We start from the raw sequence: 26,517 nt of genomic DNA on the forward strand, positions 1-26,517 counted from the left end.
GGAAGGTGCTGTTTTGGGGGTGGGGAGTGGGGGACTTGGGGGGGGTGGTGGCCTGGCTCGTGTCTCCTCGCCTCCTGGCTGGGGCTGTCCCCCCGCGGGGTGGGGTGGCGGGAGGATGGTGGTGGGGGGATGGTGTTTGTGTGTGTGTGTGTGTGGGGGGGGGGGGGGGGGGGGGGGAGTGGTGTGTGTGGGGGGGGATGGGTGGTGGAGGGATGGTGTGTGTGTGTGGGAGGGTGGGGTGTGTGGAGGTGGATGTGTGGCGTGTGGGAGGGGGGGGTGGTGTGGGTGTGGGAGGATGAATGGTGGAGGGATGATGTATGTGGGGGAGGATGGGGTATGTGTGGGAGAATGTATGGTGCAGGGAGGGGGAGTGTGTGGGAGGATGGATGGTGGAAGAATGGTGTGTGTGCAGGAGGATGGATGGTGTATGGGAGGGAGGATGGTGTGTGTGTGGGGAGTGGTGTATGTTTGGGAGAGTGGGTGATGGAGGGGTGGTGTGTGTGTGTGTGGGAGGTGTGAAGGTGGAGGATGGTGTATGTGTGGGAGGATGAGTGGTGGAGGGATGATGTGTGTGTGGGAGGATGGGGTAGGTGTGGGAGAGTGTATGGTGGAAGGATGGTGAGTGTGTGGGAGGATGGATGGTGGAAGGATGGTGTGTGTGTGGAAGGATGGATGGTGGAAGGATGGTGTGTGTGTGTGGGAGGACAGAGTATGTAAGGGTTGGATGGTGTATGTGTGGGAGGATGAATGGAGGAGTGGAAGGAGAGTGTGTGTGTTTGTGTGTGTTGGTCTGGGGGGGAAGGCAGGACTGGTTCTCGGGGTGTGCGGCTGGGCGCTGGGGTGTGGGGCTGGCCTCTGGCGGTGGCCGTCTGGGCGGGCCAGGTCCCCCCGGGTGGCGTGCTGGCCCTTGGCCTGTGGGGGTGGGGGGTGTCCCTGCGCTCCTGGGCCCGGGCCCTCTGCCCCGTCTGTCCCGGGCGGCCGGTGCCCGGGGGGGTCGGGGACTGCTGGCCTCGGCCTGCCGGGGCCGGTGCCCTGTGTCCGCGGGGCGGCTCCTGCTGGGGTCTCCTGCTGCTGCCTTCCTGGGCGGGCGAGTGGTCGTCTCTGTGGACCGGTCGGGATCTGTAGCCTACGGGGGGGCTGGTGGCCTGGGTCTCGGGACCGCTGGCCTGACTCTGGCCTCTGTTCAAGTGAGGTGGCATCTGCATGATCACTCTGCATGGTCACTCCTTCCTGAACGTCTCCACACAGTCTTTGCGTCGCCGTGTGGCCGAGTTCTCCAGCACATCCACACAGGTTTCTCTGCGCGTGTTCTTGAATACAGCAGTTTCACTTATATCTATTATCATATTTTTTTTTCTTTTTTTTTTATTATTTCTGTTCTTATTATTATTATTATTACTCTTACTCTTATTATTATTACTACTACTATTATTATTATTACCATTATTGTGATTATTATTATTGTTACTATTATCAACTAGTTGTGTAATGACCTACTGGCCAGGATGATCTTAGCTATATATGTTGTAAGTAGTATGGATTACATGGTTTTCTGTATAATGTTTTAAGTCCCCACCCGCACTCCCCACACCCTTTCTGTCCCTCTCTCTCCCCTCCCTCTTCTCTCTACTTTCTTTTCTATCTCTCTCTCTCTCTGTCCCCTCCGGTCGAGTCCAGCATTAAGAGTCTGATTTAATAAAGTTTTTCATGTCATCAAGAGGGACTTTATACATGTAGTATAAATCCCTGCTTGATAGAGTAAAATTGCCCAGCACCAGACAGCAGCCAGACAATCATTCTGTTTGCAACGATGCTGGACAAGACAGGTTAAAAAAAAAAAAAAAAAAAAAAAAGATAAATGCCGTCTTCTTCATGGATTATTAATTTATAGGCTCCATTTATTATTTTAAGGGGTTTGTTTCATGCTAATACCCAACCAATAACATGATAACTTATTACATTAAAGGATTTATTACTGTTATTAACAGTTATTGGCTGTTAAGACATTACTGGTTCCAACACTAAATGAATCCTTCTTACACGAGCTTGGCCATGAGGACGGTGATGTTTTATTAATACATGTCTTTGTACAGTTTGACATTTGATGCTGATGTTTGGATCTTTAACGTGCATGGTGGAGGTGTCGCTGTGCTCCAACACAACCCACCAGACTGAAATCACGCCTTACATCTCTGCTTTACGGCTCCAGCTGCGGCTCAAACGTCTCTCCTTGATGCCGGCTGACCTAACAAAACTTGTTTTCTCCCCCTCTTATTCTCCGGGTGAACTTGGGGCCGATGGGTTGACCCTCTGAACGAGCAGGGATGATGTTCAGTTTGATCCATCCCTCCTCTGTAGGAGCTCTACTTTCAGCAGTCAGCTGGCTTCTCACTGATATCTCACAGCGTTGGTAGAAAATCAGCTCTGGACCTGCTGTCATGGATGTGAAGACAGACATTCTCACCTCACACTTATCCACCACAGGCTGATGGATGCAGTCTGAGCTGTTTCCCACGGCAGCATGCTTCTGGCCCTCGTTGTCACCGGTTCCCTCCTCCGAGTGGGTCCGGCTTTGGTTCCCTGGGTGGGCGCTGTTTGGCAGGCGAGCGGAGGGGTTCCTAGGAGGTCGGCTGAGCTCCCGGCGTAGCGCCCGGTTCTCCTCCTCCACGGCCCGCACCCTCAGCTCTAAGGCCTGTCGCTCACCGGCTCCGCCCACCGGGGCCGACGACTGAGTTTCCAATGGAGAGAGTGGGAGGGGCTTCACTGTGGGACAGGGACAAACCGATGTTAGAACAGGGTGAACACCGAAAGCCACAACTACGTCCACCAGTTCGTCAGTTCCACACCTCCACCTTTCTGCCACTAGATCTATTATTAAACTAATGAGAAACACTATAAGTTTACAAGTTTAATAAGAGGTGATAATACTTCATTGTTATTTTATTAAATACTATTATATAAACACTTGCTAGAGTATTTTTATATATTTATTACTAGGACCTACAAGGTGAGTTCATACGGTTTTACACATTTATAGTGATGGGAAATTAGTGCTGAATGATCCAGAAGATTTCTCTGATAATAATCTAGACATCTCTACAGCAGCGGAAGTTTTACAGTTTCCATCACATGTACTGATCCATGCTGGAGACAACTGACCCCGGACTCATGTGATGCCGCCATGCTGGACAGATGTGAGGTCCAGGATCTCACATCTGGAGTCTGCGTAACCGATCTGGACTGAAGATGAACCTTTATGGACCAACTTTTACCACAAGAAGACATGAATATTTGCCTTTAGTCTTGTTTTTGCTTGTTTTAACTGTTTCTTGCATAGCTGTCATGCGTTTTATTTATTCTGGTTGTATTTTGGTTAGTAAAGCTCTTTGGGGAGGATGAGTTTTTGGAAATGTTTTATTTGAACAATAACTCCAAACAGGAGAAAGGCTGAAACTAGATCCTGATGTAATAAATAGAAATGAATTCTTTTAGTTTTCTTTTCCATGATGTGAACATTTCTGACTTGAATGGAAGCCACTGTGTGATGGAAGTGGAAGTGTGTGTGGGAAGTGGTTTTGTCTCATACCGGTCGACGGATCCTGAATTATTTTTCAGGCAGAAGTTATGACATCAGCAAACATGGGTTGGATATGACATCCTGATTAAACTCACTCACAATGCTGGTGAGATCTGAACTGGAAGGGATCAACATCTCTGCAGGAACGTGTCAGTCATGTTTTATCCCCACTGAATATATCTAATAATCCTGCTCATTCCAGATGGATCCTCACATCCCTCCCTCGTTGAGGGGGACTAAACACACTTTCAGAACCGAAGAACTTCCTGGATGCCTCATATTTCCAGGCTGTGTGAAATAGCTGGACCTAATCCTGCTGAAACGGACTCAACCAGCATCCGTCATTTAGCTCTGAGCATTTTCTGGGCACCACATGCACCTGGTCTTTGCCAAGCTAATTCATTTACATTTTAGGTGTTTGTCACATCATCTTGGTGCAAAGCTTCAGCGAAGCACATTACTCAGTGTTTCCCTGAAGAATGTGGAGAGAGGAGCTACAACAGAGGAAAAGTGTGTTTTACATGCTACCTCCTCATGGTCTTTCTGTTAGACGTGATCCTGATTCACAGCAGTAACACTGAGGGTCACCTTCTTTTTAAGCAGACTTAAAAATAACCTGTTGTCATGTTGGTTGTCCTGTAAATCAGGCTGGCATCCAGTTGGTGAAAAACTCACACCAGGGATGACCGACTCTGGTCCTCTAGACCCACAGCCCTGCAGGTTTTAGATGTTTACTGCTCCAACAAACCTGATTCAAATGATCCAGAGCTCCAACAGCTTCTAAAGTTCTATACAAACTGTGTAACCATTAAAACTCCACGCTAGTTTTAGCTACTTATGTTATGCTTTTGTGTTTTTTTTGTTTGTTTTCTTAAATGCAAAACTGTGTGAGTTTTTAATCCCAGTATAAACCAGTCTGTAACAGCTGGAGCTTTTAATCCCAGTATAAACCAGTCTGTAACAGCTTTTAATCCCAGTATAAACCAGTCTGTAGCAGCTTTTAATCCCAGTATGAACCAGTCTGTAACAGCTTTTAATCCCAGTAATAACCAGTCTGTAGCATCTTTTAATCCCAGTATAAACCAGTCTGTAACAGCTGGAGCTCTTAATCCCAGTATAAACCAGTCTGTAACAGCTTTTAATCCAAGTATAAACCAGTCTGTAGCAGCTTTTAATCCCAGTATAAACCAGTCTGTAGCAGCTTTTAATCCCAGTATAAACCAGTCTGTAACAGTTTTTAATCCCATTGTAAACCAGTCTGTAACAGCTTTTAATCCCAGTATAAACCAGTCTGTAGCAGCTTTTAAATCCCAGTATAAACCAGTCTGTAACAGCTTTTAATCCCATTGTAAACCAGTCTGTAACAACTTTTAATCCCAGTATAAACCAGTCTGTAACAGCTGGAGCTTTTAATCCCAGTATAAACCAGTCTGTAACAGGTTTTAATCCCAGTATAAACCAGTCTGTAGCAGCTTTTAATCCCAGTATACACCAGTCTGTAACAGCTTTTAATCCCAGTATAAACCAGTCTGTAACAGCTTTTAATCCCATTGTAAACCAGTCTGTAACAGCTTTTAATCCCAGTATAAACCAGTCTGTAGCAGCTTTTAATCCCAGTATAAACCAGTCTGTAGCAGCTTTTAATCCCAGTATAAACCAGTCAGCTTTTAATCCCAGTATAAACCAGTCTGTAGCAGCTTTTAATCCCAGTATAAACCAGTCTGTAGCAGCTTTTAATCCCAGTATAAACCAGTCTGTAACAGTTTTTAATCCCAGTATAAACCAGTCTGTAGCAGCTTTTAATCCCAGTATAAACCAGTGTGTAGCAGCATTTAATCCCAGTATAAACCAGTCTGTAACAGCTTTTAATCTCAGTATAAACCATTGTGTAGCAGCTTTTAATCCCAGTATAAACCAGTCTGTAGCAGCTTTTAATCCCATTATAAACCAGTCTGTAACAGTTTTTAATCCCAGTATAAACCAGCCTGTAACAGTATTTAATCCCAGTATAAACCAGTCTGTAGCAGCTTTTAATCCCAGTATAAACCAGTCTGTAGCAGCTTTTAATCCCAGTGTAAACCAGTCTGTAGCAGCTTTTAATCCCAGTATAAACCAGTCTGTAGCAGCTTTTAATCCCAGTGTAAACCAGTCTGTAGCAGCTTTTAATCCCAGTGTAAACCAGTCTGTAGCAGCTTTTAATCCCAGTATAAACCAGTCTGTAGCAGCTTTTAATCCCAGTATAAACCAGTCTGTAACAGCTTTTAATCCCAGTATAAACCAGTCTGTAGCAGCTTTTAATCCCAGTATAAACCAGTCTGTAGCAGCTTTTAATCCCAGTATAAACCAGTCTGTAACAGCTTTTAATCCCAGTATAAACCAGTCTGTAACAGTTTTTAATCCCAGTATAAACCAGTCTGTAACAGCTTTTAATACCAGTATAAACCAGTGTGTAGCAGCTTTTAATCCCAGTATAAACCAGTCTGTAGCAGCTTTTAATCCCAGTATAAACCAGTCTGTAACAGTTTTTAATCCCAGTATAAACCAGTGTGTAACAGCTTTTAATCCCAGTATAAACCAGTCTGTAGCAGCTTTTAATCCCAGTATAAACCAGTCTGTAGCAGCTTTTAATCCCAGTATAAACCAGTCTGTAACAGCTTTTAATCCCAGTATAAACCAGTGTGTAGCAGCTTTTAATCCCAGTATAAACCAGTGTGTAGCAGCATTTAATCCCAGTATAAACCAGTGTGTAGCAGCATTTAATCCCAGTATAAACCAGTCTGTAACAGTTTTTAATCCCAGTATAAACCAGCCTGTAACAGTATTTAATCCCAGTATAAACCAGTCTGTAGCAGCTTTTAATCCCAGTATAAACCAGTCTGTAGCAGCTTTTAATCCCAGTGTAAACCAGTCTGTAGCAGCTTTTAATCCCAGTATAAACCAGTCTGTAGCAGCTTTTAATCCCAGTGTAAACCAGTCTGTAGCAGCTTTTAATCCCAGTGTAAACCAGTCTGTAGCAGCTTTTAATCCCAGTATAAACCAGTCTGTAGCAGCTTTTAATCCCAGTATAAACCAGTCTGTAACAGCTTTTAATCCCAGTATAAACCAGTCTGTAGCAGCTTTTAATCCCAGTATAAACCAGTCTGTAGCAGCTTTTAATCCCAGTATAAACCAGTCTGTAACAGCTTTTAATCCCAGTATAAACCAGTCTGTAACAGTTTTTAATCCCAGTATAAACCAGTCTGTAACAGCTTTTAATACCAGTATAAACCAGTGTGTAGCAGCTTTTAATCCCAGTATAAACCAGTCTGTAGCAGCTTTTAATCCCAGTATAAACCAGTCTGTAACAGTTTTTAATCCCAGTATAAACCAGTGTGTAACAGCTTTTAATCCCAGTATAAACCAGTCTGTAGCAGCTTTTAATCCCAGTATAAACCAGTCTGTAGCAGCTTTTAATCCCAGTATAAACCAGTCTGTAACAGCTTTTAATCCCAGTATAAACCAGTGTGTAGCAGCTTTTAATCCCAGTATAAACCAGTGTGTAGCAGCATTTAATCCCAGTATAAACCAGTGTGTAGCAGCATTTAATCCCAGTATAAACCAGTCTGTAACAGTTTTTAATCCCAGTATAAACCAGTCTGTAACAGTTTTTAATCCCAGTATAAACCAGTCTGTAACAGCTTTTAATCCCAGTATAAACCAGTCTGTAGCAGCTTTTAATCCCAGTATAAACCAGTCTGTAGCAGCTTTTAATCCCAGTATAAACCAGTCTGTAGCAGCTTTTAATCCCAGTATAAACCAGTCTGTAGCAGCTTTTAATCCCAGTATAAACCAGTCTGTAGCAGCTTTTAATCCCAGTATAAACCAGTCTGTAGCAGCTTTTAATCCCAGTATAAACCAGTCTGTAACAGCTTTTAATCCCAGTATAAACCAGTCTGTAACAGTTTTTAATCCCAGTATAAACCAGTCTGTAGCAGCTTTTAATACCAGTATAAACCAGTGTGTAGCAGCTTTTAATCCCAGTATAAACCAGTCTGTAGCAGCTTTTAATCCCAGTATAAACCAGTCTGTAACAGTTTTTAATCCCAGTATAAACCAGTGTGTAACAGCTTTTAATCCCAGTATAAACCAGTGTGTAGCAGCTTTTAATCCAAGTATAAGCCAGTGTGTAGCAGCTTTTAATCCCAGTATAAACCAGTGTGTAACAGCTTTTAATCCCAGTATAAACCAGTGTGTAGCAGCTTTTAATCCCAGTATAAACCAGTGTGTAGCAGCATTTAATCCCAGTATAAACCAGTGTGTAGCAGCATTTAATCCCAGTACAAACCAGTCTGTAACAGTTTTTAATCCCAGTATAAACCAGTCTGTAACAGTTTTTAATCCCAGTATAAACCAGTCTGTAACAGTTTTTAATCCCAGTATAAACCAGTGTGTAGCAGCATTTAATCCCAGTATAAACCAGTCTGTAGCAGCTTTTAATCCCAGTATAAACCAGTCTGTAGCAGCTTTTAATCCCAGTATAAACCAGTCTGTAACAGTTTTTAATCCCAGTATAAACCAGTCTGTAACAGTTTTTAATCCCAGTATAAACCAGTGTGTAGCAGCTTTTAATCCCAGTATAAACCAGTCTGTAACAGCTTTTAATCCCAGTATAAACCAGTGTGTAGCAACTTATAATCCCAGTATAAACCAGTCTGTAACAGCTTTTAATCCCAGTATAAACCAGTGTGTAGCAGCTTTTAATCCCAGTATAAACCAGTGTGTAGCAGCATTTAATCCCAGTATAAACCAGTGTGTAGCAGCTTTTAATCCCAGTATAAACCAGTCTGTAACAGCTTTTAATCCCAGTATAAACCAGTCTGTAGCAGCTTTTAATCCCAGTATAAACCAGTCTGTAGCAGCTTTTAATCCCAGTATAAACCAGTCTGTAGCAGCTTTTAATCCCAGTATAAACCAGTCTGTAGCAGCTTTAATCCCAGTATAAACCAGTGTGTAGCAGCTTTTAATCCCAGTATAAACCAGTCTGTAACATCTTTTAATCCCAGTATAAACCAGTCTGTAGCAGCTTTTAATCCCAGTATAAACCAGTCTGTAGCAGCTTTTAATCCCAGTATAAACCAGTCTGTAGCAGCTTTTAATCCCAGTATAAACCAGTGTGTAGCAGCTTTTAATCCCAGTATAAACCAGTCTGTAGCAGCTTTTAATCCCAGTATAAACCAGTGTGTAGCAGCTTTTAATCCCAGTATAAACCAGTCTGTAGCAGCTTTTAATCCCAGTATAAACCAGTCTGTAGCAGCTTTTAATCCCAGTATAAACCAGTCTGTAGCAGCTTTTAATCCCAGTATAAACCAGTGTGTAGCAGCTTTTAATCCCATTATAAACCAGTCTGTAGCAGCTTTTAATCCCAGTATAAACCAGTCTGTAACAGTTTTTAATCCCAGTATAAACCAGTGTGTAACAGCTTTTAATCCCAGTATAAACCAGTGTGAAGCAGCTTTTAATCCCAGTATAAACCAGTCTGTAGCAGCTTTTAATCCCAGTATAAACCAGTCTGTAACAGCTTTTAATCCCAGTATAAACCAGTCTGTAGCAGCTTTTAATCCCAGTATAAACCAGTCTGTAGCAGTTTTTAATCCCAGTATAAACCAGTCTGTAGCATCTTTTAATCCCAGTATAAACCAGTGTGTAGCAGCTTTTAATCCCAGTATAAACCAGTGTGTAGCAGCTTTTAATCCCAGTATAAACCAGTCTGTAACAGTTTTTAATCCCAGTATAAACCAGTGTGTTGCAGCTTTTAATTCCAGTATAAACCAGTGTGTAGCAGCTTTTAATCCCAGTATAAACCAGTGTGTAGCAGCATTTAATCCCAGTATAAACCAGTGTGTAGCAGCTTTTAATCCCAGTATAAACCAGTCTGTAGCAGCTTTTAATCCCAGTATAAACCAGTCTGTAACAGTTTTTAATCCCAGTATAAACCAGTGTGTAGCAGCTTTTAATCCCAGTATAAACCAGTCTGTAGCAGCTTTTAATCCCAGTATAAACCAGTGTGTAGCAGCATTTAATCCCAGTATAAACCAGTGTGTAGCAGCTTTTAATCCCAGTATAAACCAGTCTGTAACAGCTTTTAATCCCAGTATAAACCAGTCTGTAGCAGCTTTTAATCCCAGTATAATCCAGTCTGTAGCAGCTTTTAATCCCAGTATAAACCAGTCTGTAGCAGCTTTTAACCCCAGTATAAACCAGTCTGTAGCAGCTTTTAATCCCAGTATAAACCAATGTTAAGCAGCTTTTAATCCCAGTATAAACCAGTCTGTAGCAGCTTGAAATCCCAGTATAAACCAGTGTGTAGCAGCATTTAATCCCAGTATAAACCAGTGTGTAACAGCTTTTAATCCCAGTATAAACCAGTGTGTAGCAGCTTTTAATCCCAGTATAAACCAGTGTGTAGCAGCTTTTAATCCCAGTATAAACCAGTCTGTAACAGTTTTTAATCCCAGTATAAACCAGTCTGTAACAGCTTTTAATCCCAGTATAAACCACTGTGTAGCAGCTTTTAATCCCAGTATAAACCAGTCTGTAGCAACTTTTAATCCCAGTACAAACCAGTCTGTAGCAGCTTTTAATCCCAGTATAAACCAGTCTGTAGCAGTTTTTAATCCCAGTATAAACCAGTCTGTAGCAGCTTTTAATCCCAGTATAAACCAGTGTGTAGCAGCTTTTAATCCCAGTATAAACCAGTGTGTAGCAGCTTTTAATCCCAGTATAAACCAGTCTGTAACAGTTTTTAATCCCAGTATAAACCAGTGTGTAGCAGCTTTTAATCGCAGTATAAACCAGTGTGTAGCAGCTTTTAATCCCAGTATAAACCAGTGTGTAGCAGCATTTAATCCCAGTATAAACCAGTGTGTAGCAGCTTTTAATCCCAGTATAAACCAGTCTGTAGCAGCTTTTAATCCCAGTATAAACCAGTCTGTAACAGTTTTTAATCCCAGTATAAACCAGTGTGTAGCAGCTTTTAATCCCAGTGTAAACCAGTGTGTAGCAGCTTTTAATCCCAGTATAAACCAGTGTGTAGCAGCATTTAATCCCAGTATAAACCAGTCTGTAGCAGCTTTTAATCCCAGTATAAACCAGTCTGTAGCAGCATTTAATCCCAGTATAAACCAGTGTGTAGCAGCTTTTAATCCCAGTGTAAACCAGTGTGTAGCAGCTTTTAATCCCAGTATAAACCAGTGTGTAGCAGCATTTAATCCCAGTATAAACCAGTCTGTAGCAGCTTTTAATCCCAGTATAAACCAGTCTGTAACGGTTTTTAATCCCAGTATAAACCAGTGTGTAGCAGCTTTTAATCCCAGTGTAAACCAGTGTGTAGCAGCTTTTAATCCCAGTATAAACCAGTGTGTAGCAGCATTTAATCCCAGTATAAACCAGTCTGTAGCAGCTTTTAATCCCAGTATAAACCAGTGTGTAGCAGCTTTTAATCCCAGTATAAACCAGTCTGTAGCAGCTTTTAATCCCAGTATAAACCAGTCTGTAGCAGCTTTTAATCCCAGTATAAACCAGTCTGTAGCAGCTTTTAATCCCAGTATAAACCAGTGTGTAGCAGCTTTTAATCCCATTATAAACCAGTCTGTAGCAGCTTTTAATCCCAGTATAAACCAGTCTGTAACAGTTTTTAATCCCAGTATAAACCAGTCTGTAACAGTTTTTAATCCCAGTATAAACCAGTCTGTAGCAGCATTTAATCCCAGTATAAACCAGTCTGTAGCAGCTTTTAATCCCAGTATAAACCAGTGTGTAGCAGCTTTTAATCCCAGTATAAACCAGTCTGTAACAGCTTTTAATCCCAGTATAAACCACTGTGTAGCAGCTTTTAATCCCAGTATAAACCAGTCTGTAGCAGCTTTTAATCCCAGTACAAACCAGTCTGTAGCAGCTTTTAATCCCAGTATAAACCAGTCTGTAGCTGTTTTAATCCCAGTATAAACCAGTGTGTAGCAGCTTTTAATCCCAGTATAAACCAGTGTGTAGCAGCTTTTAATCCCAGTATAAACCAGTGTGTAGCAGCATTTAATCCCAGTATAAACCAGTCTGTAGCAGCTTTTAATCCCAGTATAAACCAGTCTGTAGCAGCATTTAATCCCAGTATAAACCAGTGTGTAGCAGCTTTTAATCCCAGTGTAAACCAGTGTGTAGCAGCTTTTAATCCCAGTATAAACCAGTGTGTAGCAGCATTTAATCCCAGTATAAACCAGTCTGTAGCAGCTTTTAATCCCAGTATAAACCAGTCTGTAACGGTTTTTAATCCCAGTATAAACCAGTGTGTAGCAGCTTTTAATCCCAGTGTAAACCAGTGTGTAGCAGCTTTTAATCCCAGTATAAACCAGTGTGTAGCAGCATTTAATCCCAGTATAAACCAGTCTGTAGCAGCTTTTAATCCCAGTATAAACCAGTGTGTAGCAGCTTTTAATCCCAGTATAAACCAGTCTGTAGCAGCTTTTAATCCCAGTATAAACCAGTCTGTAGCAGCTTTTAATCCCAGTATAAACCAGTCTGTAGCAGCTTTTAATCCCAGTATAAACCAGTGTGTAGCAGCTTTTAATCCCATTATAAACCAGTCTGTAGCAGCTTTTAATCCCAGTATAAACCAGTCTGTAACAGTTTTTAATCCCAGTATAAACCAGTCTGTAACAGTTTTTAATCCCAGTATAAACCAGTCTGTAGCAGCATTTAATCCCAGTATAAACCAGTCTGTAGCAGCTTTTAATCCCAGTATAAACCAGTGTGTAGCAGCTTTTAATCCCAGTATAAACCAGTCTGTAACAGCTTTTAATCCCAGTATAAACCACTGTGTAGCAGCTTTTAATCCCAGTATAAACCAGTCTGTAGCAGCTTTTAATCCCAGTACAAACCAGTCTGTAGCAGCTTTTAATCCCAGTATAAACCAGTCTGTAGCTGTTTTAATCCCAGTATAAACCAGTCTGTAGCAGCTTTTAATCCCAGTATAAACCAGTGTGTAGCAGCTTTTAATCCCAGTATAAACCAGTGTGTAGCAGCTTTTAATCCCAGTATAAACCAGTCTGTAACAGTTTTTAATCACAGTATAAACCAGTGTGTAGCAGCTTTTAATCGCAGTATAAACCAGTGTGTAGCAGCTTTTAATCCCAGTATAAACCAGTGTGTAGCAGCATTTAATACCAGTATAAACCAGTGTGTAGCAGCTTTTAATCCCAGTATAAACCAGTCTGTAGCAGCTTTTAATCCCAGTATAAACCAGTCTGTAACAGTTTTTAATCCCAGTATAAACCAGTGTGTAGCAGCTTTTAATCCCAGTGTAAACCACTGTGTAGCAGCTTTTAATCCCAGTATAAACCAGTCTGTAGCAGCTTTTAATCCCAGTACAAACCAGTCTGTAGCAGTTTTTAATCCCAGTATAAACCAGTCTGTAGCAGCTTTTAATCCCAGTATAAACCAGTGTGTAGCAGCTTTTAATCCCAGTATAAACCAGTGTGTAGCAGCTTTTAATCCCAGTATAAACCAGTGTGTAGCAGCTTTTAATCCCAGTATAAACCAGTGTGTAGCAGCATTTAATCCCAGTATAAACCAGTGTGTAGCAGCTTTTAATCCCAGTATAAACCAGTGTGTAGCAGCTTTTAATCCCAGTATAAACCAGTCTGTAACAGTTTTTAATCCCAGTATAAACCAGTGTGTAGCAGCTTTTAATCCCAGTGTAAACCAGTGTGTAGCAGCTTTTAATCCCAGTATAAACCAGTGTGTAGCAGCATTTAATCCCAGTATAAACCAGTCTGTAGCAGCTTTTAATCCCAGTATAAACCAGTCTGTAGCAGCTTTTAATCCCAGTATAAACCAGTCTGTAACAGTTTTTAATCCCAGTATAAACCAGTGTGTAGCAGCTTTTAATCCCAGTGTAAACCAGTGTGTAGCAGCTTTTAATCCCAGTATAAACCAGTGTGTAGCAGCATTTAATCCCAGTATAAACCAGTCTGTAGCAGCTTTTAATCCCAGTATAAACCAGTGTGTAGCAGCTTTTAATCCCAGTATAAACCAGTCTGTAGCAGCTTTTAATCCCAGTATAAACCAGTCTGTAGCAGCTTTTAATCCCAGTATAAACCACTGTGTAGCAGCTTTTAATCCCAGTATAAACCAGTGTGTAGCAGCTTTTAATCCCATTATAAACCAGTCTGTAGCAGCTTTTAATCCCAGTATAAACCAGTCTGTAACAGTTTTTAATCCCAGTATGAACCAGTCTGTAACAGTTTTTAATCCCAGTATAAACCAGTCTGTAACAGTTTTTAATCCCAGTATAAACCAGTCTGTAGCAGCATTTAATCCCAGTATAAACCAGTCTGTAGCAGCTTTTAATCCCAGTATAAACCAGTGTGTAGCAGCTTTTAATCCCAGTATAAACCAGTCTGTAACAGCTTTTAATCCCAGTATAAACCACTGTGTAGCAGCTTTTAATCCCAGTATAAACCAGTCTGTAGCAGCTTTTAATCCCAGTACAAACCAGTCTGTAGCAGCTTTTAATCCCAGTATAAACCAGTCTGTAGCAGTTTTTAATCCCAGTATAAACCAGTCTGTAGCAGCTTTTAATCCCAGTATAAACCAGTGTGTAGCAGCTTTTAATCCCAGTATAAACCAGTGTGTAGCAGCTTTTAATCCCAGTATAAACCAGTCTGTAACAGTTTTTAATCCCAGTATAAACCAGTGTGTAGCAGCTTTTAATCGCAGTATAAACCAGTGTGTAGCAGCTTTTAATCCCAGTATAAACCAGTGTGTAGCAGCATTTAATACCAGTATAAACCAGTGTGTAGCAGCTTTTAATCCCAGTATAAACCAGTCTGTAGCAGCTTTTAATCCCAGTATAAACCAGTCTGTAACAGTTTTTAATCCCAGTATAAACCAGTGTGTAGCAGCTTTTAATCCCAGTGTAAACCAGTGTGTAGCAGCTTTTAATCCCAGTATAAACCAGTGTGTAGCAGCATTTAATCCCAGTATAAACCAGTCTGTAGCAGCTTTTAATCCCAGTATAAACCAGTCTGTAGCAGCTTTTAATCCCAGTATAAACCAGTCTGTAACAGTTTTTAATCCCAGTATAAACCAGTGTGTAGCAGCTTTTAATCCCAGTGTAAACCAGTGTGTAGCAGCTTTTAATCCCAGTATAAACCAGTGTGTAGCAGCATTTAATCCCAGTATAAACCAGTCTGTAGCAGCTTTTAATCCCAGTATAAACCAGTGTGTAGCAGCTTTTAATCCCAGTATAAACCAGTCTGTAGCAGCTTTTAATCCCAGTATAAACCAGTCTGTAGCAGCTTTTAATCCCAGTATAAACCAGTCTGTAGCAGCTTTTAATCCCAGTATAAACCAGTGTGTAGCAGCTTTTAATCCCATTATAAACCAGTCTGTAGCAGCTTTTAATCCCAGTATAAACCAGTCTGTAACAGTTTTTAATCCCAGTATAAACCAGTGTGTAGCAGCTTTTAATCCCAGTATAAACCAGTGTGTAGCAGCATTTAATCCCAGTACAAACCAGTGTGTAGCAGCTTTTAATCCCAGTATAAACCAGTGTGTAGCAGCATTTAATCCCAGTATAAACCAGTGTGTAGCAGCATTTAATCCCAGTATAAACCAGTCTGTAACAGTTTTTAATCCCAGTATAAACCAGTCTGTAACAGTTTTTAATCCCAGTATAAACCAGTCTGTAGCAGCTTTTAATCCCAGTATAAACCAGTCTGTAGCAGCTTTTAATCCCAGTATAAACCAGTCTGTAACAGTTTTTAATCCCAGTATAAACCAGTCTGTAACAGTTTTTAATCCCAGTATAAACCAGTGTGTAGCAGCTTTTAATCCCAGTATAAACCAATCTGTAACAGTTTTTAATCCCAGTATAAACCAGTGTGTAGCAGTTTATAATCCCAGTATAAACCAGTCTGTAACAGCTTTTAATCCCAGTATAAACCAGTGTGTAGCAGCTTTTAATCCCAGTATAAACCAGTGTGTAGCAGCATTTAATCCCAGTATAAACCAGTGTGTAGCAGCTTTTAATCCCAGTATAAACCAGTCTGTAACAGCTTTTAATCCCAGTATAAACCAGTCTGTAGCAGCTTTTAATCCCAGTATAAACCAGTCTGTAGCAGCTTGTAATCCCAGTATAAACCAGTCTGTAGCAGCTTTTAATCCCAATATAAACCAGTCTGTAGCAGCTTTTAATCCCAGTATAAACCAGTCTGTAGCAGCTTTTTAATCCCAGTATAAACCAGTCTGTAGCAGCTTTTAATCCCAGTATAAACCAGTCTGTAGCAGATTTTAACCCCAGTATAAACCAGTCTGTAGCATCTTTTAATCCCAGTATAAACCAGTCTGTAACAGCTTTTAATCGCAGTATAAACCAGTCTGTAGCAGCTTTTAATCCCAGTATAAACCAGTCTGTAGCAGCTTTTAATCCCAGTATAAACCAGTCTGTAACAGCTTTTAATCCCAGTATAAACCAGTCTGTAGCAGCTTTTAATCCCAGTATAAACCAGTCTGTAGCAGCTTTTAATCCCAGTGTAAACCAGTCTGTAACAGTTTTTAATCCCAGTATAAACCAGTGTGTAGCATCTTTTAATCCCAGTATAAACCAGTCTGTAGCAGCTTTTAATCCCAGTATAAACCAGTCTGTAGCACCTTTTAATCCCAGTATAAACCAGTCTGTAGCAGCTTTTAACCCCAGTATAAACCAGTCTGTAGCATCTTTTAATCCCAGTATAAACCAGTCTGTAGCATCTTTTAATCCCAGTATAAACCAGTCTGTAACAGCTTTTAATCCCAGTATAAACCAGTCTGTAGCAGCTTTTAATCCCAATATAAACCAGTCTGTAGCAGCTTTTAATCCCAGTATAAACCAGTCTGTAGCAGCTTTTAATCCCAGTATAAACCAGTCTGTAGCAGCTTTTAACCCCCAGTATAAACCAGTCTGTAGCATCTTTTAATCCCAGTATAAACCAGTCTGTAGCAGCTTTTAATCCCAGTATAAACCAGTCTGTAACAGCTTTTAATCGCAGTATAAACCAGTCTGTAGCAGCTTTTAATCCCAGTATAAACCAGTCTGTAGCAGCTTTTAATCCCAGTATAAACCAGTCTGTAGCATCTTTTAATCCCAGTATAAACCAGTCTGTAGCAGCTTTTAATCCCAGTATAAACCAGTCTGTAACAGCTTTTAATCCCAGTATAATCCAGTCTGTAGCAGCTTTTAATCCCAGTATAAACCAGTCTGTAGCAGCTTTTAATCCCAGTATAAACCAGTCTGTAGCATCTTTTAATCCCCGTATAAACCAGTCTGTAGCAGCTTTTAATCCCAGTATAAACCAGTCTGTAACAGCTTTTAATCCCAGTATAAACCAGTCTGTAGCAGCTTTTAATCCCAGTATAAACCAGTCTGTAGCAGCTTTTAATCCCAGTATAAACCAGTGTGTAGCAGCTTTTAATCCCAGTATAAACCAGTGTGTAGCAGCTGTCAGATTGGGAGGTAAAATGATGTAAAATGAATGTATGAATAGATGTAGCAGCATAAAGGTCGACCAGAAGAAGAAAGCAGAATTTATTACTAACAGAACTTTGTAGAAATAACACACAGATCAACAGTGACCAAACCTTTTCTCATCTCATCGTTCTCTCAAGTCTTGGCTTTCAGGAGAAAAAATATTGTTATTGAAACAAACACACAACAGAAACTATTTCCATGTTTCCACTTCTTCCTCATTTCCAGTTATTCCTGCTACTATTTACCTGCTATCAACCTAGGAGAACTTTACTGACTCCTAGGTGAACTGGTTTTAACTGAATGTGGTTTTCTTTTAGGAGGAGAGAAACATTTACATTTTCTACTGTGCTCCAGGTGATGTACTCTATAACACAGTAGTCTGTCATTTCTGACAGGAGGCAGAAAAGTAGGCCTTGTCAAGAAGAACTTGAGCTGTTTAATTGGTCAAAGGTTTGAAAGGATTGGCTTCATCATCATTTCCAGGTCTAAATAGAGGTCTCTTAGCAACATATTAGTGGTAGTAGGGCTGGGCGATAATATAATCATATGACGCTTAATGTTCATGATAACATGGTCGATCATGGTGATCAGCTGTGATGGACTCAATCAAACATGGTGGTAATGAGCGTGACAACAGCCAATCCGAGTCAACCTTTTCCTGCTCCACTTCCATTTGTAAGTTGCTGGAGAAGTATGAAAGTAGCTGGGTAAGCAGAATGACCGAACCTGGAGCTAAGGGCAGCAAATAGATGCCAGACATGGCTTAGAGTTTCCTTCTGAAGATGACGCCATTATTGAGGAAGAAAGAGACTCAACGTTGGCTGTGTAGCATTGGTTTGGATCTCCAAAGAGACACAGAGCCGATATGCAAGGCAAGGTATGCTGGTGATTGGTGCCCTCAAAAACCAGCAACACAACAAATCCATTCAATCATTTAGGAAAACCACCCAAGTCATTTTATAGAGAGCATGAAAATGTGAGCACAGTCTGCACAGCCTGCCAGTTTGGCACAAAGAATACCTAGCAGTTTAGCCGCTACTGGCAGTTTAGCCGCTACTAGCTTCTTATAGTTTCCAGCCTTACATTTAGAATATTCATCATTGGGTATTCAGAAACAAAGTTAATAAAAGTTAATGAAAACATATGTTGTGATACTTTTTTGCCATATCGTCCAGCCCTAAGTGATGGTGATGTTTTTATGATAAAAATGTGATAAATAATGCTGTAATCATGTATCATTGTGGATTTACCAGAGAGAGTCTCTGAATAAAACTACATTTAGTGGCTGGATTGTAAACCTCCTGGACGGGATAGAAATGCCTGGAAAACTTCCGTAGATCACCTAAAGGGTAGCTATCCATGACATTTACCCCACAGAGCTACACACCACCACTCCTGGTGGTGGAAGATATGGATCTCAGGGAGATAAGATGAAGGTTTAAGAGTTAATGATCCATTAATATGTGTCTGGTGTGTTGTAGTTGAGAAAAATTTAAAACCTACAGGACATTGGTCCAAGAAGTCTGGAGATAGTGATCCCTGATCTACACCAACACTGCTGGGAATACTGGAAGCACATTAAAAGGAAAACCAGCAACTTTTCAGATTCCGTGAAGATTTCCTTTTTTGGTGATGAAAACCAGTTTGCTGGGCTCAGTTGTCTTTCCTGATCTTTGCATGTATGGTGGCTCTGTGAGGACAAATACATTGTGCAAAGATCTGAAGAACTGCATCTCATCTCAATACAGTGTTGGTGGCATCATGTTCGGGAGCCACTTTGCTCCATCTGGGCCAGAAAGGCTGCCTCCACTGATGGAAAAATGCATTTGGAATTATAAAGGTAAAATGGCATGTGTCCCTGAACACAAGAAAAAAGGTGGTCTGGCAACAAAACAGGCAAGCAGACTGAGATGTCCTAGTAATGACCAAACTAAACACTTACCCTAACTCTACAGAAAGGTTGTGGAAAGACTGAAACCATCATCACAAAGCTTTCTGTTTTCAGGAATGGGTGCAAATATCTCCACGATGATGACATGTATTTATCCGTCATTACAGGGATTGTTCAGTTTCAGTTATCAGGCAGAACTCGTCACTCAGAATCCATTTCCCCAGCAAAGAAAAGACCATTTTCATCCCATCTCTTTATTTAGTTATGTTTAAAACTATCATGAGAAGAAATGCAGAAATATAAAAATATATACAACTTTCACAAACTTAAAGCACTCTTCTGCCAATTAACAGAAACGTAAATTAATATACACCAGAATTAGTTTTTAGTAGCTGTAAAGTCCCGTCCTCTGCCTCCTGCTTCAAGGCAGATTTATGCTGAGTGGTAGCAACACATCCATCACTCTAGCTTCTGTTCACCTGGCAGACGGCTTGAGTAACCACCACAAGTGCACCAGTCAGCCGCCATTTTGTCTAATCACTTGGATAAGGAGCATGTAGTTAAAAGCATCAATACACGGGGAGATTTTCATGATGCCAACTCGTGCCTCTCCTCTCCTGACCTAAGAACAGATTCCCCTGGGAGAGGGTATGGAGAGGAAACACATACTTTTTTTTTTTAAGGAACGTTGTGTTAATGTGTCATTTTTAAGTCACTAGAGAATGACACCACGGAGACAAAAACAGGCATCAATGATCCAAGACAAGTTAGCATCTGGTACAACACCTGTAGTAATCCCCATGAACTCAAACTGAGCCAAAAAAAAACAAAAAATTGAGTAAAACGTTCAGAGAAGATTCTGAACATGAACAACTGAGCATGTTTAGAACATAAAGGCATCTTAAGAATGACAGATCTAAATGGAAATAGACTTCAGCGCTCTGCTAATCAGGAAAAATGAGTATCAAGCCCTTTTCACAAATGAGATATGCTGCATTAACAATAGTATTCACCAGCTCACTACTGGCACCTTGCAGTCGTCTTAATGTCACCAGATCTGGTGAACAATGAAACAAGATGATAACCAGAAAAATCTAATCATTAGAAACACACTGTTTATAGCAACAGGTACATTATGCTAACCTAATGCCTTACTGAGTCAGTTTTAATGAGCCTTACAGTGCCTAGCACACACACCGACTCTGTATCTGTAAAATGTGTGTGTGTGTGTGTGTGTGTGTGTGTGTCAGGACAGATGGATCGTGTCAGCTGACTAATCTTGGCATCAGCACTGATGATACAATCCGGATGGTCTCATGCAGAGACTCACCACAGTCCCATAATAAAACCTGATAGGTCCCTGACCTTCAATGTTGCTTGATGATTGGATGGACAGTGCTCTGGGTGACAGTGGCTAACAGGACTCAACCCCACTCCCACACCACAACATTAATCACTCTCCGCCACAGCAGAGGTCCCACAGCCCACAGATGGAGGAGATGCTGTTCCTGTCGACTGCAGGAGCATCAAACTCTGATTGGCTGGAGAGTGACTCACACTCTGCTTTACTAACCAATATGATGGAAATAAAAGATTTACATTCAGTGTTTTCTGTTCTCTTTCCTTGCCAGCAGACAGATTGATGTCACTGGTTGGAAGTCAGTGAAAATCATTACCGTTGATTTCTGTTAATTCTTAAAAATCCACAAGATCCTAAATTGTAACTGAAATACCTGCAAAGAGCAGAACAGCCCTAACAGTCCAGGGAAGTAGTAAAACAGCCCCAGGTTGCTTTAGTGAGGATAGCAGGTAAATAGTAGCAGAAATAACTGGAAATGAGGAAAAAGTGGAAACATGGAAATAGTTTCTGTTGTGTGTTTGTTTCAATAACAATATTTTTTCTCCTGAAAGCCAAGACTTGAGAGAACGATGAGATGAGAAAAGGTTTGGTCTTGTCTGCATGCTGACTGGGATTAAAAGTCTCAGCTTCTACAGGCATACAGGACTGTCTCAGAAAATTAGAATATTGTGAAAAAGTTCTTTATTTCCTGTAATGCAATTAAAAAACATGAAATGTCATACATTCTGGATTCATTACAAATCAACTGAAATATTGCAAGCCTTTTATTGTTTCAATATCGCTGATTATGGCCTACAGCTTAAGAAAACCCAAATATCCAATCTCAAAATATTAGAATATCATGAAAAAGTATACTAGTAGGCTATTCAACTAATCACTTGAATCGTCTAATTAACTTGAAACACCTGCAAGGGTTTCCTGAGCCTTGAAAAACACTCAGCTTGGGTCAGTAAACTAAATCACAAGTATGGGGAAGACTGCTGATCTGACTGCTGTCCAGAGGACCATCATTGACACTCTCCATCAGGAGGGTAAGACACAAAAAGAAATTTCTCAAAGAGCAGGCTGTTCACAGAGTGCAGTTTCAAAGCACATTCACAAAAAGTCTGTTGGAAGGGGGAAATGTGGCAGGAAACGCTGCACAACCAAGAGAGATGACCGCAGCCTTAACAGCATTGTGAAGAAGAGCCGCTTCCAGAATTTGGGGGAGCTTCAAAGACAGTGGACTGAAGCTGGAGTCCAGGTATCAAAAGCCACTGTTCACAGACGTGTCAGGGAACTGGGGTACAATAGCCGTATTCCCATGGTCAAGCCACTTCTGAACTCAAGACAGCGGAAGAAGCGTCTGACCTGGGCTATGGAAAAGAAGCACTGGACAGTTGCAGAGTGGTCCAAAGTCCTCTTTTCAGACGAAAGCAAGTTTTGTATTTCATTTGGGAGTCAAGGCACCAGAGTCTGGAGAAAGGCTGGAGAGGCGCAAAATCCAGGTTGCTTGAAATCCAGTGTGAAGTTCCCACAGTCAGCGATGGTTTGGGGAGCCATGTCAGCTGCTGGTGTTGGTCCACTGTGTTTCATCAAGTCCAGAGTAAATGCAGCTGTGTACCAAGAGATTTTAGAGCACTACATGCTTCCGTCTGCTGAAAAGCTCTATGGAGATGATGATTTCATTTTCCAGCATGATCTGGCACCTGCCCACAGTGCCAAAACCACCAGTAACTGGTGTACTGACCATGGCATTACTGTCCTCGATTGGCCTGCCAATTCCCCTGACCTGAACCCCATAGAGAATATGTGGGGTATTGTGAAGAAGGAGCTGAAAGACACCAGACCCAACAATGGAAATGAGCTAAAGGCCGCTATTGAAGCATCCTGGGCATCCATAACACCTCAGCAATGCCACAGGCTGATTGCCTCCATGCCACGCCGCATTGATGCAGTAATCCATGCAAAAGGATTCCCAACCAAGTACTGAGTGCATTAATGGACATTTTCAAGTGTTTGATTTTTTTTACTTGGTCTGAGGAAATATTCTAATATTTTGAGATGGGATTTTTGAGTTTTCTTAAGCTATAGGCCATAGTCAGGGATATTGAAACAATAAAAGGCTTGCAATATCTCAGTTGATTTGTACTGAATCCAGAATGTATGGCATTTCATGTTTTTTAATTGCATTACAGGAAATAAAGAACTTTTTCACAATATTTTAATTTTCTGAGACAGTCCTGTACACCAGGACCAGAACCAGGGAGGAAAACCTCCATCGGGACCAGAACCAGGGAGGAAAACCTCCATCGGGACTAGAACCAGGGAGGAAAACCTCCATCGGGACCAGAACCAGGGAGGAAAACCTCCATCGGGACCAGAACCAGGGAGGAAAACGCTGTGTTTACTGACAAAACGGCGTTTTTTTCGCCGTTCTTTGGGTGAAACGTGACACATTAGTGGCATAATTGTGGCAGGTCTGGCCTGCCATATCCCTGCTGCAGCGGTGCGTCTGACATGATCGGGAGAAAGCGGGTTTATTAGAATGAAGAGATGTTTTCTGTCTGGAACAGGAAGAAGAAAAAAAGAACCGACGTTTCTCTTTGTCAAATACATGCAGATGGACAGAACATCGTAATTTTTGGACAGGAAACTTTTTTATTTTTTTTTTAATAAATGCGGTTTTAATTTATTTAAGACAGCAGAGGTAAGACATGCTTTCTGACTTTTACAAAAATGCAGCATAAATCGGGTCTTCTTCTGCCTCTGGTTCGGTGAATCTTGGTCATATCGAGATGAAACTTCCAGCTGTGGAATCTGTGAGATGTGAGCTTTCAGTAGAGGAGTCGTTTGTTCGTGTTCATGTCGTGGGGTGGACACAGGGAGACATAATTTGTGTTTACATATTTTTCGGACTTTGTGTAGCTGCTCTTTAAATTGTTTGTTGTCTTAACTGTGTTTGTTGGTGATAGAAATGGTTTTACTGAGCTGGTAGCTGAGATTCTGGACTTTCTGTGGATACCACACATGTTTCTAGTTACATCTACAGACCTGACGTTACACCCGGAAACGAGATGTTAACTCATAACTCCCGGTAGCGGAGGCTGAAAATTAAAGTTTAGAGAAATTATAGGCCAAGAATCTGGATAATGAAGCAGTGAAGGTGCATGGATGGAAGTTATTGTGCATATTGTGAATATTTCTCTCTCCTCACCATCTAGAAGCTGTGAGATTCTAATCCTGCTTTCTGTCTGTTCACCTGATGCTGATATTCATCACATATTGTTCCTTCTGTGTTTAGAAGGAAGCAGCTTCACAGCTTTAAATCCATCCTGCTGACTTTTTACCTTTTAGTTAGTAAATCCTGAACATTTCATCCTTCTTTCTCATAAATATTTTATTTTATATATGAAGAAATATTTTAACTGTTGCTGTTTAAAGAGAAAACTGCTGCTAAACCTGTTTATGTGTTTAGTGCAGGGGTCTGCAGCCTTTCCAATCCAAAGAGCCATTTTTCCCTCAGACAGCTAAATAAAACTACTTTAGAGACGCAGATGTTACCAGACTTTTCAAAAAGGAAACTTAATATATATTTTAATGAAGAGCCACCGTAGGATGTTTGTTAGTTTTGAAGAACCACATTTTTATTTCTGTTTTTAGGTTTTAAAATAAAGAAAAACATAAAACCTTTATAAAAAAAAGAGGATAGACAGACTTTCTGCTAAGGAATGTAGGTATTTGTGGAAAATGATGTAAAAGAAAGGGAAAAAAAGTCCCTGGTTTCCAACCTAATGACAAGAAAGATAGATTTAAAAATATATATATAACCACGTATTTAGAGGTTTTTGTGGAAGGTCCAGAGAGACACTTACAGCTCCAGAGTTGCAGGTTGGAGACCCCTGATGTCGTGTTTGTAAACCAAAACTTACTGCATTTTCTTGTTATAGCTGTAGGCCTTTTTTTAAAGGAAAAAGACATTTTGCGCGTAACGATGCGATTAATCACGATTAATCGCAGTATGTCATGCGATTAATTGCAATTAAAAATTTTAATCGCTGCCCAGCACTAGTAAAAATAAATAAAAATTACAGCTGTCAAAAATAAAAAGTTAACTAATTTATGTAATTAATTGCGTTAATATTTTTATTGAATAAACGCATGTGCAGCACGACAAGCCCCATACAGCCGTCATTTCTCTGTTATGATGGCGGAGTGGAGAAACGTGATGGAAGTGATCAGCCGGCTGGTTCTATGAATAGACTTCAGAATAAATACAGCGTTAACAGAGCAACTCATGGAGAATGGGGGTGTTTAACACACACTCTTTCACCGGTGAGAGGGTTCCACACTCACACTTTTCCTGTATGTTATCCTGTATCAACGTTCTGCTCCAACATGGCTGCTCTAGAGCAGAGGTCCCCAACCCTGGTCCTCAAGGCCCACTATCCTGCAGGTCTTAGATGTCTCCCTGCTGCAACACACCTGATTCAAATGAATGGCTCAGTTGCAGACTTGTGCAGAGCCTGTCAGAGAGCCGTTTAATTTGAATCAGGTGTGTTGCAGCAGGGAGACATCTAAGACCTGCAGGATAGTGGGCCTTGAGGACCAGGGTTGGGGACCTCTGCTCTAGAGGATCTCTGCTCGTCTGTTTGTGCAGCAGCTGCTTCCTCCCTCTCCTCTCATGTTGTTCTGTGAATCATGACGGCTGTCGGTGATCAGCTGATCGGCTTTTCTCTTGTTGCGTTTGTTTATGGATCAGCTGAGAAGGAGGAAACTAACGGTTCATAGTTTACACCGTCACATATTTACCCCAAAGTGGTGTTGTTGGCAGGACCTTCTCTAACACAGTAGCTGCTGGTGGTAGACAGGGTTTATACTTCAGCTATGCAGGGGCGGGTCTAGAAAAGTTCTGATGGGGGCCAGGAGCACTGACCAGGAAAAGGGGGCACAAATGAGATCTTTTTTTAGGTCTAGATTTTATGAAATATTGAACTGATTATTACAACTTAAATGATCCTCTGATGTAAAAAAGTTAATAAAACGTAGTAAAACAAGCAGCCAATGACGTATTTTATCAGCAGATGTTTACTTTGGGTGATGTTGCTGTAGGACTTTTATCACTGTTACACAAACACTCACACTTCGATGATAAAAGGAAAAACTGTTTTTATCCAGATCATCAGTTTTATCAGAGTTTCTTCATTAACGTCGGCTGTTTAACTTCAGTCGTCACATTTGCTGCTTTTATGACAGAAATTATCACCATGGAGACGGTTGGTGAGATGATGATTTATGAATTCTGAATGATGATCTAGAGCATGGTAGAGATGACGCAGAACATATAACATACAACAACATAAGGTCAGCTAACAGTAAGGCTGAATCCCATTTCACCCCTTAGCCCTACCCCTCTGTTTTGCGCGTTCACGTGTAGGGGTAGGCGTGTCCCAATTCCTTTTAGGACAGAGGGGTAGGGGTAGGGCTATATACCTCTTCAAATGAAGATTTTTCAGAGGCCCACTTGAAACGGAGGGGTATGAAAAATTTCCTGTTCTATATGAGAAAGCAAGTGTTTCTACGCACATCATGCTTTCTTGAGGTGCAGGGCAACACACACTTGCACAAAAAAAAAAAAAAAAAAAAAGCCACAGAGAAAAAGAGAGTATACCAGCACACACAATTAATTTTAATTGCATGCAAAATTCGTACATTACGTCCCACATACACTTGTCGATAAACAATAAGTCAATTAATTGCACTGTAACGAAAAAATGAGCGCAACAAGTTTGCCGCCACGATAGTTTTTATTAGCCCCCCCATCTTACTTCACCATAGACTGTGTATGACAACAGGTTTCACTATGGAGTATCTCGACTGACCCTCTTGCAGAGTGATCTCTCTCATGTCATATTTGACAGCAGCACTAACCTGTGCGAGCCGGTACACTGCATTTGTTTACAGGAGAATTCTCACGCATCGGCCGTGAGACTCATGCATTTGAGTGGCTTCTTACGCTCTCACGCTAAACCTCTGATTTCTCACGCTGGAATACACATCAAGAGCAATGCCGGCTAATGGAGAGGTTCTAGAGGATTCCCAGTGGGCCACATTACTTTTGTGCCGGTGTCCCGGCGTATATGTCAAAAAGACGTAGCGTCGCGTTGCAG

General features: G+C 41.1%; 1 protein-coding gene across 1 annotated transcript in view; it reads right to left on the bottom strand.

The window, feature by feature from the left end:
* Nucleotides 1-26,517, bottom strand: part of large1 (LARGE xylosyl- and glucuronyltransferase 1) — a 104,705-nt gene that overhangs the window by 62,362 nt on the left and 15,826 nt on the right. The window contains exon 3 of the mRNA XM_041976856.1: nucleotides 2,465-2,763. Within this exon, the coding sequence (XP_041832790.1) occupies nucleotides 2,465-2,763 (299 nt within the window). The remainder of the gene's footprint in view (nucleotides 1-2,464; nucleotides 2,764-26,517) is intronic.

This window comes from Melanotaenia boesemani, chromosome 23 (genome assembly GCF_017639745.1).
Source record: "Melanotaenia boesemani isolate fMelBoe1 chromosome 23, fMelBoe1.pri, whole genome shotgun sequence".
Lineage (NCBI taxonomy): Eukaryota > Metazoa > Chordata > Actinopteri > Atheriniformes > Melanotaeniidae > Melanotaenia > Melanotaenia boesemani.